Source organism: Homalodisca vitripennis, unplaced genomic scaffold, assembly GCF_021130785.1.
Source record: "Homalodisca vitripennis isolate AUS2020 unplaced genomic scaffold, UT_GWSS_2.1 ScUCBcl_4212;HRSCAF=10261, whole genome shotgun sequence".
Classification (NCBI taxonomy): domain Eukaryota; kingdom Metazoa; phylum Arthropoda; class Insecta; order Hemiptera; family Cicadellidae; genus Homalodisca; species Homalodisca vitripennis.
The window spans coordinates 1-18,847 of record NW_025780373.1 but is presented as its reverse complement, the minus strand read 5'-3'; the positions used below and the strand labels follow the sequence as shown (position 1 = coordinate 18,847).

Here is an 18,847-nt window from a genome sequence, read left to right as displayed (position 1 = left end):
AAAACTTACACCCAATATGTCCGTCACCTTCCTAATCAGATCCTCAATGTTCTCCCCTCTTGTTTCTTTCAATACCATGAATTTCAATATTTTGTTTCCGTCCGTATTGTTCCAAAGTGTTAAAGCGGCGAGACAGTCCCATCAAATCTTTTCTAGTACCACTTTCATTATTTTTGACACAAACAAGTTCTCTTTTTAGTTCTTTATTTTCCTCGCGCAATTTATTTACTTCCTTTATCATGTCATCGTACTGTTGAGAATGAAAAATCACGGCCTTTCCTAATTCATTCCACTTGTTTTTTTAAATCATCCAAAACATTCATTTTAGATTTAACTTCATCCAACACGTTAAGTTTTTTATTTATGGCACGAAACATGTTCTTCACCGATTCTTCATCATCTACGTTAGAGTCCGTGTCACTACTCTCAATTGTGTTTCCAAGAACTGTACCGGCTTCAACTTTACACGATGCACAGACCCACTTCCTTTTTCTTTCTAGAGTCATATTATTCCATTTTTTTGCCCCGCACGCTACAATCGATATGAAAAGACTTTTTACACCTACAGCACGTTGCTGTCAAATTTTCATTGTCAATATTCGCTCTACACACTGCGCAGCAAACCATTTCACTCATATATCGACGGAACAAAAAAATAAATAAATAAAAAATCAGACGAATAATCAATTACAATAAATTAAGTATTCAATTAAAGTACGTTAATTAAAGCGTACAGCACTCGCACACAATCAAACACGATGTATCACGCAATCAATAGGCTTACTCGTTATCACAGGGCACAGTCCAAACGTCCTTCTTCTACCGAGTCTAACTGATAACTGATTTAACTAATTTAATTTAACTAATTTACTTATTTAGTTTCATTTATCATTTGTTTTTATTTTTACAGTAAAATTATACTTTTAACTTATTTTTCACATGATCCTTTTAAATTAGGTAGGCTATAGGCAGAGCCTTAGGTACATATTATTTTCAGAGGGGGCAAGTTCAAAAATTGCCGCCCTATCCCACCAACCAATTTATAACTTTCTTTGATGATGCTACTAAATCAGCTTGTAAATATACCTTAAGTAATTAATAATTATTATTATATTCGTGATACTTTTGTACCAATGATAAAACTGAAGTTTATAAGGTATATAATACTTGTTTATTAGAAAGATGAGAACAAACCAAAACAATTTTTTATACATAACTTTTTTATATTTGCAGTTAAATCATGAACATTGTAAAAATTACAAAATTTTAATGTTGCCATAATTATATACTAAGTCATTAATATTACATACTACTTACTATTTTCAAATTATTCACGATCCACTAGCTGTTTTTGTAAACGAAACAAAGACACATATTTATATAAAAACACACTAACCTCTGCTTAAAAACTTTATAATAAAACTAGCGGGCCCGGCGCGCTTTGCTGCGCATTTCAATAATTTTTTGCAAAAGTTGCCCGCGGCTTCGCACGCAATTTCCCGTTGAAAACAGTACACTATATTCACTTATTCTTTTTCTATCACATTCTAAACATTGCTGAGATAATTGATAGTCGTTCCATCATGAGCCTCTTGGGCGTATTATGAAGGTATGTACCATATTCCTGCCTCTATCTAGCTGTTACCCACGGCTTCGCACGCAAATCTTAAGAACCGAAGTCCTTATATTACTTAGTAAATTTTTTTTTTTACTATAATAAATTTTAGATTAAATTAGTTATATCTCCGATGCCACGATTGAGCTTGCTTTGTTGTCTCGATCGAGAGAATATGTACACACGGAGTTTTGAGAACCATACTTCTGTCAAAAAAAACAACTAAGGTTGATTTTATAACATTCTTTATATTTGTAGCCAACGTAAGATAGTAATTATGATATCTGCATTACTCTTCTGATCAAGCATGAGCATGGTTTATATTAAATAAATATTGCAGTTAAAGGTGAATTTTTACGTCAAATTTGAATTGTATTATCTGGATAGTAAAGTCTATGTTTAACAGTGATTGCAAAAACAGTTTAAACAAAATTTGTCGTTTCTCTTAAGCTTACTCTATGCTTTAAAACTATAAGTGTAATATATGTTTACAAAGAAACAGCTGATTAAAAATTTGAAAAGACGTTAACATATGTTTGCTGCAATGCATTTCTTATGGGTATTTCTGTAACCAGTGGGGCGGAATCCTGAATCGCGAAAGGGATGGGCATAGCTTATAAACCTTCTCCGTGGAAAAATACATATACGTACAAATTTTCATCATGATCGGTCCAATAGTTCACGATTCCATAAAGGACAAACATACAAACATTCATTTTTTATATATATAGATTACCATGTGATAAAAATATAATGAATATTATTTTTGAACTTAACACAATTTAACTTTTCAAAATTGTTGGCTGCAAATATTATGTCAAATTAAATTTTTACAATCTTTAATGTTCAATTGATATGGTATTCAAATTTGTTAACTTTCTAGATTTTTGGGCGCAAATATATTGATTACGTCAAAAGAGATTTTTATACTTTTAGATGTTCAATTGATATAGTTCTAAAATTTGTTAATCTATTTCATGGTACTTCTTAAATAATTTGAATTAATTTCAACTTGCTCTCCATCAAACGTCAGAGACTGGAAGGGTAAGGAATATTTGGAGTTATGATGTTTGGGTAACCTTCGTCTAAATGTTAGATGAATAATAAATTATAGTTTATAATCATATATGCTCATATAATCATTATGCCCATAAATAATCATTTTAAAAGTCGATTTAGTTGTAAAATTTCTTAAATTGTTATCCATTTCAAGGTAATTTCATTTAAAAACTTTCTTTGGACTGTTCCTCATTGTTTAAATCTTAATGCTCTGATTTTTAAGCCCTTTAAATCGACTTAGTTTATTTGAGAACAATGGCGTAGCAAAAAAAAAAACCGCTGAGTGGGAAACCATCCATCGCGTTGAAGTATCGAGAGTCATTATGTTGAAATCATTTTGACAGTTTGCTCCTCCAGTGTGGGATTGCTTGTGACAAAGACATATTTTGAATTTAGAAATCAAAAAATTACTAGTTGCCTGTTAAGCCTTTAGCATAAATGAACTAGAAGAATGTAATTTTGCAGAGTGCTTACTGCAGTTTGTCCAAATGATTCACAATGGTTGAGATGATCTTTTCTTGTGATGTTATAATAGCACGAGCTTTGCCTCTATCATTTCCAAAAGTTAGTCTACATACACAAATTCGTCAATAACTTCTTCTGACATTTTGAAAGTTGTTTGAGACACAAAACAACACAAATGATCATTCAATGCACGCAACTACAGTTAGGTTAATTTGCTGTTGTTTGTACATGGACGATCCTTTTGCTTCCGATGGTTGCCGTGAGAGAAATTTTTGAGTTAGGTGTCCGACACAATTTTAAGTGGCTCTTATTTCAAGGACAGATATAGAGCCCACCTTATGGTACGGTACTCGACAGGAGGTGGCCCCTATTCCTAACATTACCCATCCTGAATATCAAAAAGCAAGGTCAAAGGACCTTTCTGGACTGTTTAATGAGAGGGTTCTCAACCTGTTAAATGTATTGCCAAATTTAAAATATTTTAGTAGGCTGATGTATAAATAACATTTAAAGCTCATGCCATCTTGACATATTTTGTTGCATTATTTTTACTGCCCAAGACAGTTTTTGCACGGTAGTGTGGCGGTTTGAGATCAGGCACCAGCTGCAATAAGTTAAGGAAACCTTTTTCAAGTAAATTTGTTATAAAATTAATCATTTTAAATAGTGGCTAACAAAATTAGACGTCTAAGATAATGGCTTTAAGAACTTCTTTTAACATGATCAATGTTAACTTTTTTTAAGCGATCGGTCAAGAATAAAAGATACGATTGTAATTTAACAAGAACTTTTTTCATATACAGTAATTCTACAATCACATACTCATAAACAGTATACATGTACTTGTCTTATACAAATTTTGTCTTAAGGGGATTCAGCACCAAAAATTTGTTTTCTTTATTTCTTAGTTATTATTTTTTTTGTTGTATTTCTTACTATTGTAAATGCCAAATAATGACCAAAAAAAATGTTTTTAGGATTTTTGTTCTCTTATACATTACCTAAAAACCAGTTTTTTTTAGTAAAAATGGTAACTTTTTAAAATTGATATAACTACAGAAACACTCAACCAATTTTAATGATTTTGGTTTCAAATTATAGGTAATAACGAGTACAAAATATTCATGTATTTTCATAACTTTATTATATTGAGAAATATTTATAAATTAGGAAAATTTCTTTTCCAAAAACAAATTATACTAACTATATTTACAATTTTTATTTACAGATAAGTATCTACCCAATATGGTTAAAAATACATGAAATTGTGCCTAATGCTACTGTAGTGGTGCAGAAAAATTTCATCCATTTATCTCCAACCGTTCTCTTGTAATATCCAGTTTTCTCCTTAAAAAACAACGGAAAATTCAATTCACGGATAACCGCAGTCAAAGTATAATAACATGTTTACTTCATGATTCTGGCTTTTACAATAAACTTATGAAGCACAATGATACTGAACAGTGATTTAGTACCTATTAGGCACTTCCCTATATCAATGTTTGTATATTTTATGCATTTTAAATTTTTTAGTGTGTTTTTTAAACAAATCTTTACATAGCCTATCACAACGACAAAATATAAATTTTACTTACTTTTAAAACTCTCCTGCTTCATATGATGTTCCTACCCATTTCACTAAGTAAAAACAAATAAAAACTGTTATTTTTACTTATAGAAGCACCGTTGAACAACATAATGAAACAATATTACAAAGCAGACAGCAGACTAACGTTTATATTTTTGACAGATGGAGAAAACAAAGAACATTGTTGCTATCGGTCTGTCATAGACCTCTAAAACTAAAGACAGAATGTTTTTAGAATTATTGTAGCAGTATATAACATACAAATGAAAAATACAAAGCCTACAGCCTTTATTGCAAACAAGACAGACGCGCTAGCCTCACACAATAATGTCAATTCAACGCTTGCAGCGCTTTAGAAAAATACAGATTAAACACCCAAATATGCATTTATTTGGCATTATTTGGGTGTTTTCTTGTTTAGAATTTAATTTTCTATAACATGAAAGAAAAAAAATATTTTGTAAGAAAATTAGGTTTTTGGGTGCTGAATCCCCTTAATCGCATCTTAAGTTTCTGAGTTATGAATTTTCAAAGTTTGGTTGTAATTTATAATTTTGCTTTATATGTCTAAATGCAGAAATAAACAACATTTAAAGTAATTCCTGCTATTGTAGCTCTATTATTTTGTCAGTGGTTAACACTTAAACTTAGGTATCTATACTTTTTGATCCTAGTGTAAAACGATTTGCATGGAGACTGACAAAACTATGTGTAGTTGTTACGCATTTTTTTCTATACTTTTGCCACCCGGGGCAAACGACCCTACCCCACTTTAGCTGGGGTTACATATTTTCATAAAATTCTAATTAAAGTAGTTAAAAATAAAAATGATTTTTAATAATTTAATTTGAATAATTTTAGTAATTATTGATTGATAAAAACGTTATAGTTTGAATCCAAATAAAAGAAGCTCATCGTAATGTAATTTTAAACTTATCGATGCTATCTTTTTATAACATTGTTAAGCACACATTTTATTGAATTAGTGATTTATATATATGTTTCAGAACCATTGAAGAGGAATTCCGCAAAGTTCTGTGTTGCAATGGATTAAACCAAAGAATCTCCAAAGATCATTTTATCACATCATTGCTAGGCTGTATTAAATTAAAAACCCAATCATTTGAAGAAAACCACTACAAGTAAGTATTTATTAAGTATAGCAAAATTCACTGTATTGTTTTAGATATATTTAATTCAGTCCTCAATTAATTACTTTTGGCTTTATTCAGTAACTCTCTGATCTCAGATTTTTAATGCTTAGCAAAACTAGGAAGCATTGATTTGACTGAAATGGATTTTCTATGGAGTAAATGTTTACTGAGAATAGTTTGTGCAGCCAAAGGGGTGAAGCCCAGATGAAGATATCCAGGAGTTTGAAAACCGAAACTGAAATGGACATTTTTGGAATAAGAGGTCTGTCCGAAAAGTATCCAACCTGCATTTATATATTCATGCCAGAGCACCCGAGCGGTCTCTGTGTGATATAAGCGTAACAAGTAGTCCCTCATGAACTACGTGAATGCCGTAGTCTCCAGCTGAACACCTTGGACCACGCCCAGTGTGTATTTGTCTCACATGTTTTTTCTGTTCCTCGCATTTGTATACTGTTGAAAATGACAAAAAGAACTAATCAACAAATTTGCATTAAGTTTTGCTTCATTCTCAGCAAGAGTTGTACGGAGACAATTGAAATGATACAGAGGGTCTTTGGGGATGAAAGTATGATCACAACACAGATAAAAGAACGGTACAGGTGTTTAAAAAAATGCTGCACATCTATCTGTTGACAGTGATCCTTGTTCTAACCAATCTTCACCAACAACAATGCTGGAAAATTTCGAGTGTGTGAAACTTGTGATTGAAAGTAACCGTCGATTGACTGTTCATGATATAGAAAATAATCTTGGAATACCAAAAACTACTGTTTAGGAAATTTTCAATAACATTTTGTGAATGACTTTTTTGTGTGCAAAATTCATTCTGATATTGAAATTAATTTATTGATGGTTATCCTGCTTATCCTGATTGGTAGTATTATTATTTTTATTACCAAAAGGAACAAAATACATTTCATATTGTTCCATGTTTATATTCGTGTAAAAATTTTTGAAAATCAGTTTGATCAATGCAAGTGCTAACCTTTTAAAATTTACTCATTTTGTAAAATAAATATTTTAATTTTAAAAAATGTGTAAACAACAGACTGCTTTATCAAGTAATTGGATGAGCTTTAGCGAAACCTATCATCGTGGGGCTGGAAAAAGTTTATTCTTGTTTGCTGTTCGGACTTCAAAAACGAATGAAGTGAACATTTTTACATTGGTATTATAGGTAACCATGATGGCAGCAGCAAAAATATAGCTCAATATAAACCTTTTAACAAACTATGTACAATCATATAAGATGTTAACAAATGACAATTCTAGTCCTAGGGTGAAAAGAAATGATAATAGACCGGAGATAATGTTACAATACGGTAACAATATTTGACTTCAGTGCTGTCTTATGTTTAGTACCCTCGTAGCGTATCGGAACTTTTATTTGAACACTGGTATAAAACCTGACGTACTGAACAAAAATGTTAATATATCATGTGGCAAGTTATCTCAAGGCAGGAGATGACAGTTGGTAGGGTTCGTTCCTAAGAGTCAAAGGTTCTTGCCAGCCTAGGTGTGCCACCCCCTGCCTACTTTGACTAGAGAGGCTGGTTCAGAGCTGGCTTTCCCTTCTTCCAAGAGGACATGACTTAAGATTAGTGCCCTTAATTTTTCCTCATGAAACTCAACAGAAGGCCCCTACCCCCAATATTACCCATCCAGAATATTCTGTCACTCTGGAAGCAGCGCAAAGGTAGAACTAGGCACAATCTTCTAAGCTTCTTGTCCTAAAAGAACAAAAAAAGTTATCAAGATAAAGATTTCATATGTACACTTTGAATTTAGCATGAAAGTTTATTTCTACATAGACAAGAATGAGTTCTATGATGCTACATGACCAACCATGAAATTGGCTGAATGTCATTCATGCCTATCACTCAGGATGCAGCGTGCCAACACAACGTAGAACAACAAAAATCACTGAGGAATCAAACCAGTGGAAACCCAATATATTCTAGAACATGTGCTATAAAAGTTGAAGAAGTATAAGACCAGCTACAACTGCTACAAAATAATTAAATTTCAAAAAGTTCTGTAACTTGGTGTGGACACAACCTCTAGCCTATAAATTAAGTTTCAAACCGTAAGTATTAAATTGTTCCCTCTGCCAACTGTTCATTTTTAGCCTTTTTGTTATAACGACAGTGTTATGTGTATATTGTCTTCTCTTGTGTAACTAGTCTAACTCCACTCTAAAGTCAGACATGTACAACATTCTACAACCTGATCACAAGCAGTAGTTGCAGTAAGGATTTTGGGACGCTTCTGTGAGGTCCTTTATGGGCTCTCCCCTCTTAAAAATTTTGTCACGGTGGAGCCACCATACCTGCAGGGCCCTACTACACTGCAGACCCACTATCACACTACTAAACACAACTGCTATACATTAGTGTACATGTTATCTCAACATTCTAAGACACGAGAGTTACAAGCCAGTGAAAAGTGTGTATTTAGTGAATTTGTTTTTATTTATTTATATTCATTATAATGTATTATAGTAATTCTTGTACAATTTTAGTTGTTCAAAAGATATATGTTTGTTAAAACTACAACTTTTATTATGAATGTTTACAGTGAGAATCCTAATCAGGAAGTTTCTGCAGAACAATCTCCAGAAATTGTGTTTGCCAGTGTGACAAACAATATCATCAATTCTGAAGTTTGCTTTGGTAAGTGATTACAATTGCCTGCTTGATATCTCAAAGAAGAACTGTCATAAAGACTTGAAAGTTGCATTAACACATTGGAGTCTGGCTCGCTATTTGCTGTTTTTATAGCCTGGTCTGCATAAATTAATGGGTTTTCAGAATTTTTTTTTAGAAAACTGTTAAATATCATGTATATGATATTATATTTTCTTGAAAGTTCTATCTTTCCTCTTTAAATTGATATGTAAAACTTTATTCCTATAAAAACTAATTAATTTTTTAAAAAATTTCAAAACTCACTTTTTTTGAAGAAAAATAAAAACTCCCGCATGTCTTGTATACTTGAAAACTAACTTTTGAATAAATAAAACAAGTAATTATAATTTTTTTAAAGGCATTTACTATATACATATTTACAAATAATTGTAATTGCCAAAAAAATTCAAATGCTAAAAAAATCACACAAAATCCTTTTTAGTGTGATACTCTTTGAAACAGTCAGGTACGCAGAGTGCCACATTACAGTCCATGCAGTAGAACCTGCTGAAATCCGGATCATCATCAGTGTCATCAACAATATCAGAGTTTGTATCTAACTCTAATTCAGCTAATATACTGCCCTCTTCCATTGTTTTTTGAAATGCGCGCCTCTCCATGATTGTTGTCGTAGACAGACTGACGACGCGCTAGGCCACGTCAGTCGATAAACAAAAGCCTCAAGCGGTTATGACGTAGTAGCGCCTAGCGGAATTTTTCTGAACTAACCAACAAAGCTGGCTATCTAATGCAGCAGACGGCACTCGAATATCACTCGGGCAACTCCGTATATCAATCGGCAAAGCTGGTGCTCGAGTCATGCTCGAGCGCCGGCCCAGTGATTAAACAACGGCGCTCGAATCTGGCTCGAGCGTAGACTCGAATGTGTTAAGCTTCATTCTTTTATATGACCAACACTGAGTTTGATGATTGTGCATATTACTCCCTGGTACTTGGTTGACAGTTAGCAGATATTTTTAAATTGGTCTTATGGATAACCATGATGCCAACGAGAAAATGAATAAATAAATCTGTAAACAAACTTAGTACAATGTTATAAATCGATAACAAAATTTGATTTCCGCACACCTTTGTGTTGTAGTACCCTCCCTAACCCATCAAGGACATAGCCAAGGGTCCGGACCCCCCCAAATTTAAAATTTTTGAATTACTTTTTTAGTAATTAAATAATTCAGTATTACATACTGCTGAATGATCGTTCTCAACAAAGAAACGGGTCAAGAACTTTTAAAGGAACAAACTGAAGTTATGTAATATAAAAAGTGATCAAACGGTATTAATTATTTCACAAGTCACTTAAAGAAAAATTTACATATGTACCAGACTGCCAATTATACAGAAACTCTTCTTGAAGGATATCTTGTGAATGCCATTTTTAGAATTAAAATATGTTTACTTTTATGAAATGAGAGGACTACCAGCTTTTTGATCATTTGAGGCTGTCCACTTTGTTGCCTATTATCCTTGTATAATGGTATGGAATAATTGCAAATATCTTTGCTTTATTGAATTATACTGTGTGTTTGGTTTTGAACTATTTTAGCTCTGACTGACTTTTCTTTATCCTGATGTTTTGTGTGCCTAATGTAAGCAGATGACATGAGCATGTTATTAACTCATGTAATTATTAAACGTTTAATTTTCCAAAGTAGACTGTGTGACAACTATGAAAACTAGCAGATTGTGGTAAAGAAGCCATATTGATCACTGTTTGCTCATCTTGATCGCAATCCAACCAATCACAATACACTTCTACTTCAACTCGTCTCTATAAACAGATATATATTACTGGCAGTTTCAAGCTTAAGATTCTGATAGATCTGTACAGCAATGTTGCATTTTTGTACGAATTTAATTGTGTTACCGATATTGTGACATGGTGTAGACCGTTAAACGTAGATGAATCAGAAATATATTTGCCAGAAGCAGAACAACATAACACAATTCGTATGAGAGAGCGATAACAAATATTTAATATTTAATTTCTGTAAAAACACAATTTAATTAATGGATATACAAACCAAGTTTTAGCAAAATATTTCAAACCTTTCTGGTAGATTGAAAGCACAAGGAAAAATATAATTTTCAGTACACAAAAAAAGTTTGTACCAATATTTGGGAACTATTTATCTGCCAAATGATAGCCTTGTTATTTATAATTGTACTTGACCAATACAATACAGTAATGTTGTTAGTGTTCAGTTGCAGATGGTCAAACTTTGACTAATGAGGATGTAGCAGAAGAGATATCAGTGTCTGACTGCGAGAGTTCCCCTGTAAATAAACAGTATGTTTAAAATGTTTTATTTTTTGTTATCACAAACACATTTTAATTTACAATTAATTCAATTGAAACACATTTCAGATTTAATTTAGTGGAAGAATGTATTAATTGTGGCCTATTATTCAGTGTTGTTGCTTTCACAAGTCTGGAAGCAGCAGCTTCGACATCTACGATAATTAAAATAAATATTTGATTTTAATCAATTTTAGGTTGTAATATCTGCTATTTGTTTGGAATTTTTTTAAACAAGCTCCATTAATTTAAGTCTTTAGTTTGAGATTCAGTGTATTTCAAGGTGGTTTTTCTAAAAGTACATGTACAATATTTCAACAACTACCTAATCAAAACAATGATATATTAGGAGATTCCATGTCTCGAAAATAATGTTACTGATTTCTACTCTTTTGTTACTCAACGATGGTAAATCTCTTGTTCAAAGATCAAAAACCAACTTTAAACTAAAAATTATATGTTGTAGTTTTAATGAACTTTTTCATTCAATTCACACAGTATTGAAAATGAATTATTGTGGTTTTACTCGTAGTATCAAGTACAATCACAAATTTGTATTGAATGTTGGAGCTAGAACACAGTCAGTTTTGAATAATGATAATAATTTTTTACTACATGAAAAAAATTACTATAATTGCATTGCAAGTAACATATCTAAATGTAAGACATTTTATATCAATAAAAGGAATGCTCTTAAACAATTTTATGTATGTAGGTGTGTGTCTGTGATGTATATAGAAATGTATTTCAAAGGTGACACACTGTGGTATTGGCAGTTTGGAATAAACAGGGGATGGGTCCCCTTGTGAATTTCTTTAATTAATACTCCATAAGTGTTCCAGAGCTACTTTTGTAAGCAACTGTAAATCAATGTTTGTATAAATTCTAGAGCACCTCCATAGAGTACTCGAAACAATCTTTGACTATTGTGTGAGAGCACAAATTCAGCACACTGAGATACTTGATTCAGAACATCAGGGTCAGCAAGCTTAAACCTGAAATGAGTTAAGTCAGCTAATTATGAAAAAGGTAAAAGGTGAAGAATGTCTTATTTCACCAGGTGAAGTTTGGGTGCCATCTCTGACACTTACCTCGGCACCAATGGTTTACCTTGTGTTTTCCAAACCACCACCAATGGCTGGGCGGGCGGGACTGCTTGCAAGTACAGGATCACTCAATGGTCATCCATCCAAAGAGCAACCACACTCTTCGTTACTTGATCAATTATCTTGTGTTAACGGCCATACCTGCTACATTGTGCCATCGGCATTATAAAGTTAAAAAATTGAAAACCAATAATTAATGTTTGCTAGTTCTGAAAATTATAAATAAAGTATGACTTGTGTTGAGTGATTTATAGTGAGTCAAGAGTGTAAAGCTATGATAAATTTATAAAAAATTTCAAAAATATTACAACCAGATAATTTTTATTTTACAGGTTTCTGAAATCCTTACAGAATGAAATACTTGCAGTACAGCGGAAAAATGAATACTTGGAGGGTATTAATAATTCTCTTGTAAGTCAGATTTCATCCTTGGAAGATGTAATCATGAAGAACGAAAAGGAATCTGCCTCTTATTCACATAAGTGAGTAAATCTGAAAGTTTTGTCTTTCAACTTTTAAAGATCTAACTTAAGTAGCTATTGTATGGACTGTATAACTTCTAGAGCACCTCTATATTGTTAGTACCCAAATAAATCTTTGACTATTTTGTGATAGCACTGATAACACTGAGATACTGTACTGAGAATATGCACCTCACAATTACCACTCACAATGCACTCCAGGGTGTTTTACCATTTTTTTTTCCTTTCCTTAGGGAAGAGGACAGTTTGTCCCCGCGCTTAGTCCTAAAAAGGACCTTTGCGCCTCCCTTACTTTATTTTGTGCCCTCATACCAAGGCTTTTGCAAAAACCAATCAGATTTAAGGGCTCCTGTTCTCTAATGTCCTTGGGGCTGAGGAGATATGCTCCCAGGTATCTTTTCCGAGTCTCTACGATGGCAGGACAATCTAACCAAATGTGCTCCGCTGACTCCTCCTCCTCTCCACAGAGTCTACATTCGCTACTCTGACTAAGGCCTACCTTCATAAGGTGCTTCCTCAGAGGGCCATGTCCTGTCAACATTCCTAATATCAGTCTTATATCCTCCTTATTCTGGTCTAGGAGAACTGTCCACCCTTTAGCGTAAGGAGAGATAAACAATTTGAATAGTCTTAAACCTGAGGCTCTACTCCAATTCTTGTGTCTTGTCCTCTTTTCCCAATCTTTGACCAGAGCTTTAATGTTGGAGAAGGCTATCCCACAACCTGGCTCAGGCCCCACCAATGTGGATTCTGCTCCCTTTTTGGCGAGGATGTCCGCTTTTTCATTCCCATAAATACCTTCATGACCCGGTACCCAACCGAGTGTTACTCTGTTTTTCGTTGCCAGCTCTGCTAGAGCATTCCTGCATTTCCAGACCGCTTTCGAATCAAACGAACAGGTATCCAGTGCCTTCAGTGCAGCCTGACTATCAGAAAGTATTAGGTATGATAATCCTTTTGTCCTCAATTGTATGAGTCTTCTGGAACATGAGTCTATTGCCATGACCTCCGCCTGAAAAACCATGACATGTCTTCCTAGGAGCACAGCCATGTCAACTCCAGGTCCATGTATTCCGTATCCTGCCCTAGAGTCTAGGAGTGAACCATCAGTGAAAAACTTCAAGACTCATTTTGTAGGGTAGGCCTCCTTTTTAATCCATTTCTCCTTACTTCCGATAGAGACCGTATATGGTTTTTCAAAGGAGTATTTCTTAACCATAGCATCTGATACTTTGGTTAGCATTTCAGCCTCAGGAAATTTTTGCAATATTTTCATGTGGCCTTCTAAGGAGGTAGCATTTATTACCTTTGTTCCTAGAAGCTTCATTGCGCTCATCGCAGCTGTTCTCATCACCTCCTGGCCAAGAGGAGTGTAACCCAGGACCGCTTCGATTGCTAGTGTTGGGCAGGAGCTCATCGCTCCCGTGATGCTTAAGCAAGCTAACCTTTGAAGACTCTGTAGCCTTTTTGCAGCTGTTGTTTGTTCTCCCCCTTTAGTAGTGTTTTACTTTAGTACCTAAGCTTATGGAGCTGTTGGTATGAATATTAACTAAGTTATCCATTTCAAACTACATTGAAATATTGTTAACCCATTTAAAATCTACATACCGGCATCAGTGTGGACATGGAGAGCTATTTTTAGTCAAGAGATAAACCAAAACTGGTAGAGGTGGTAATTACATCTACGTGAGTGGAGTGAAATGGTTTGTGATTGGCTAAACTGATGAACCAATCCATGATCGATATGATCAATCAACAGTAAGGTGATCAGACTGATCATACAGGTTTTTGTGGCTTAGGACCAAAAATCTGATTCAAACCCTAAGAAAGTTTAAATCAGCTACAATTTACTTCAATTAAATTAAGCCTGATTAACATTTTATTTCAATCTAACCCATCTTTTTCATGAGGATACTATACAGTAGCAGCTGTGTGCTGACTACAGAGGACTCCCAATGGGTGGGGGGAGGAGTGAAAAAGAATTATTTAAAAATGTTATTTTGAGACTGATCAGACACTATAAACCTAGAACGATGATGATAAAAATTTCAGATGAAGTATTCAGATATGTTAGCTGTTCAGTAATATGATAAACAAATGATACAAAGATAGATTCATAATTAAATTTTAATTGACGTGGATTATGTAATCTGTATTAGGATTTTAATTTTTAAATTGAAATAAATATTTTTAGGTTGTTGGTCAGCCAACAGCTTTTGGAAATGCAGAAACAAAAACAAGAAGAGATTGAAGAAAAACTTTCTCTATTTGTTGACAACAACAAATCAGTCACCATCCAGCTGTCTCATGCTGAGAGAGAAAATTCAAAGCTGAAAGAGTTGCTATTAAACCTGGAAAAGCAGGTCAGTTGGTGTTAAAATATTTTCTTCATATTGTAAACCCTACTTGTACATACAATCCATGACCTGGGTAATCAATGTTCAGAAATTATTTAAACAAACCTAATCATACCTATGACATTGCTACGGTGGGAAAGGGTTGATTCTATGCAAATTTTGAGTTTAGATCAATTTCTCTTTCTGTTTAGTGCAGGAAGGTTAATTATTAAATTGAATTTTTAATGAATGAAAACGTGTTACTCCCTGAAGTTTCAGATAACAAGTTACCAGGTGTCAAAAATTTCAGTGTCCAAGAACTCAAAGTGGCCCGAAACTCTCACTTTCCAGGAACCCCTGCAGCCTAGAAGCACCCTGGAGTCTGAGAGGTTCTAGAAACTAAAATCATTTAAAGATCATGACTTTACAGAGGCAAAAGCATTTAGAGATTGTAAAATTCCAGTTTCTAGGAATGGTTTAGATCTATAGATGTTGGTAACTCCCAGAAGATGGTAGCCCCTAGTGTCGGAAAGAATGTAGAGACTGGAATTTTAAAATGTCAGGAATACCAGAATCAGAAACTCCCAAGGCTAGGAACTTCCAGACTACAAGAGGTTCTAGAAGATGGAATCTCCCAGTATCTAGTAAGATTTTATAGGACAGTAACTTTAAGAGAACGGGGCCTCAAAAGCTCTAAAGCTTCTGGAAATGAATGGTTGTATTACATTTTTAAAGGCTGTAAATTTTAGATTATAGGGACTCTATAGGCAGAGAGAGGAGTCCTAGATGTCAGGAGGTTCCAGAGCCTAAAGCCTCCAGAACGGAATTTGGGTTCATTGAGAGGCTAAATTCTTTAAAATTCCAAAGTTTTCTAGACATCAGGGGCTCCCATATGCAGAGAACTCCAACCAGTGTCACATATCAGAGACAGATATTGGATAAAATCTCTGAACGTCAAGTCATATTTCAACATCAGCTTCCAAAGCTTATACTCATTATTATAATAAAAATCATATTTAAAAAATATAATTTAGTTTTAACATTTATTTTAAATAATTATATTTTCTCTCTGAGCACTAGGTGACAATGATCTAATTTGACAGGAGAACCACGTTTACTGTACTGTAGCTTTAAAATACTATGCAATTAGTATTTTCATAAACAAACATTTACCAAATATAAAGGCACACAGATAGACACAAATATAAAAGGTATACAGATAGACACTTTAAACAGAGTTGTCATACAATTTCTAAAACATTTATTAAGGGTTTTTCATCCAAAGTTAAATTTTGCTTTTTTATTTTTCAGGCTGATTTAAAATTATCTGAAAAGTTGTTTCAAGACACAAAACTCAAGGACATCAAAGAGAAGTACAATATATTAAATGATTTATTCTCAAAGTCTCAAGAAGAGTTGGAAAGTTTGAAAATGAAAGATAAAACAGGGGAAGAGATGTATGAGCAACTGGTAGAACAGAATACAAACCTTAGGTTGCAGTTGGATTCAAGTGATTGTCTTGTTCAGGTATAGTTTTTATTAGGACCTTTGCACTGCTTCCAGAGTGACAGGATATTTTGGATGGGTAAGGTTGGAAGTAGGGGCTGTCTCTTGTCGAGATTCATGAGGAAAAGTTTAGGATACTAATCTCAAGTCATGTCCCCTAGGAAGAAGGAGAAGCCAGCTCTGAACCAGCCTCTCTAGTCAAAGAAGGCAGGGGGTGGCACACCCTTATGTATAGGCTGGCAAGGAACCTTAGACTCTTAGGGAAAAAAACGCCACCAACTCCAACAGTCATCTCCCGCAGTAGACTAGACCTGTCGAATTACCCTTGCGCCCCAGAATCTCTACATTTGCAGTTAGTGATGTGCCACCTCCTGGATATCCATAAGGTTATCCAGATTTAAGTGACACATCGGTTTTTGATGTACCCACTGTGGGTTCAACTGGAAGGTACAAACCAGCCAGAAGTGAACCCTCCAGGGGAGTTATCCTTCTGGGGAGGATTCCTTATCTCTCTGAAATTCAAAATCTATTGAAAAGGTGTAATCACTCGTCACATGTTTCGGAGATAACAGACCACATTATAAAATTAAATTTGCTGTATGGCTTAATTATTGTGGTTATAATTGCTCGATACGACGCACATAAGACAACAAAAAAAAACCACAATTACTCAGTTTTCACAACTAGCTCAGCACAGCACACACACAGCAGGCACAGCATTATATTCGAAATCCCAATCTCACCTAATCTTACTTGAGATGCTTTATGGTGCAAGGAAAGATTTACTTCTTAGATTGTTTACTAGCTAAGAGGATATTAATGTTTATGTACAGTAGACTTCTCCAAAGTAAATATTACTATTAGTACAAAGATATTTGTATGTTCAAAGACAAAAGAAAAATTCTTGTATTTTATCCATTTAAGCTGAAGTGTACTGGGGATTCTCATTATCTTGATTATCATGTTATATCTAAATAACAATAATAACACAAATAAGAGTAAGATTAGACCAGGTAATAATGAATAATTGTCAGTATTCTTCAACAATTTATTATTAAAATAACCATTTATAAAAAGAAATTACTTTGAAAATGTTCAAACTAAATTTAATTTAAAATGTTAATAATAAGAAAGTATTTTCTAATGTTATTTAACAGTTAATAATAAGGAATCAGAAAAAACTGTAGCAGTACTTTGCCCAGTTATAACATGTTCACTTTACTCATACAAAAGTTAGTAGCTATTTAAAAAATGTCTTAGTAGTATTAGCAGATATTACGTTTTTGTTTACTTATTGTTTGCACAATATCAATCTCCCTGACTGTATTTTTATTGATACTGTATTACCATTTTCAAAAACCATTTATCATTAAAAAAAAAGACTATTAATCCATAACATTTGATCTCTCACAAGGTCTACTTGTCAAGGTCAAGGTATAAATGATCATATTTCCTCATACTCAATGTGTATAGGATTTCTTCATCTGAATTATTTGGTGTATTCCACTTGTATTTTTTTACTTACTTGATTTTACTAACACCAAGAGTGCGTAATTGAAACAAACTATTGAAAAATCATGACTTTTTAAAACTATCTTAGTCTTTAAAAGAAATTCCACTTTAACTGTAACTTTGTGATTTATAAATTATTGTAATACCGTATGTCAATTGTGTTTACTGTAATACCACATTTGATCAAACTGAATGGCAATGTTTAGTGCGTTATTTTAAAAGTAAATAACTCTAATGATTACATAGTATGTACTATTACATATAAAACTGTATCATAATTTGTCAATCGATTTAAAACTCTAATGTAAATTTCCTCTGTTATGTGATTTAGAAGTTTTTTACTTCCTTTTTAGTTTATATTAAAATATAAATAATTTCAACTTACATGTTAATCATAAAAATTGATGTAAAACTTGCTCCTGCGTGCTTTTGAAGCCAGCTAGTAAACTCAAGTAGTTTTTATTTTATAATTTTAATCCTAAATGTTTATAATTATTGTTATTCAGGACCTGAAATCTCAGTTAGCTGCTACTTGCAAAGAATTATCTAATTTACATAACAAGAAAATCAAAGCTAAGACACAAACCTCTACACCCTCTGATAACCAAAGTGCTGACAATTCAATGGTAATTGCAACAATTGTATTTTAAATGAAATTTTTAGTTAATATTTTTTTCTGCCTTGTTCCTCTCAAGTTATTGTTAATTTGTAATATATTTTTGTTGGCCCTATGATTTGGTAATCAAACTTTTATTCTTTACTTTTCAGATTTTTTTAGATGAAAATTTTACTCTTGATAGTACAATACCGTTTGAGAGATCACTTCTGGCTGAGTTACAAGACAAGGTAATGTTACGGTAAATTATGGAATAATTTTACAAGACCAATTAAGGAATGTGATGAAATATACGAGTATTACTTAATCTGTGTTAATTTAAGTCTTTGTATTTCCATACCAATCAAAATTGGAAATCCCATAAAGTAACATACTGTAATGTAATATTAATATATACCATT

The 18,847-nt window shown here is 33.2% G+C and overlaps 1 protein-coding gene across 2 annotated transcripts in view; it reads left to right on the top strand.

Annotated features, from left to right (window-relative positions):
• Positions 1 to 18,753, top strand: part of LOC124372873 (probable E3 ubiquitin-protein ligase bre1) — a 34,476-nt gene extending 15,723 nt beyond the window's left edge. Inside the window, exons 3-10 of one of the 2 annotated variants that reach the window (XM_046831284.1) lie at positions 5,735 to 5,869; positions 8,462 to 8,556; positions 10,795 to 10,879; positions 12,327 to 12,476; positions 14,671 to 14,839; positions 16,124 to 16,339; positions 18,337 to 18,456; positions 18,599 to 18,753. In XM_046831284.1, coding sequence (XP_046687240.1) covers positions 5,735 to 5,869; positions 8,462 to 8,556; positions 10,795 to 10,879; positions 12,327 to 12,476; positions 14,671 to 14,839; positions 16,124 to 16,339; positions 18,337 to 18,456; positions 18,599 to 18,691 — 1,063 coding nt within the window. In that variant the 3' untranslated portion in view covers positions 18,692 to 18,753. The remainder of the gene's footprint in view (positions 1 to 5,734; positions 5,870 to 8,461; positions 8,557 to 10,794; positions 10,880 to 12,326; positions 12,477 to 14,670; positions 14,840 to 16,123; positions 16,340 to 18,336; positions 18,457 to 18,598) is intronic. The other variant, XM_046831285.1, reaches the window with a different exon arrangement.
• Positions 18,754 to 18,847: the final 94 nt, after the last annotated feature.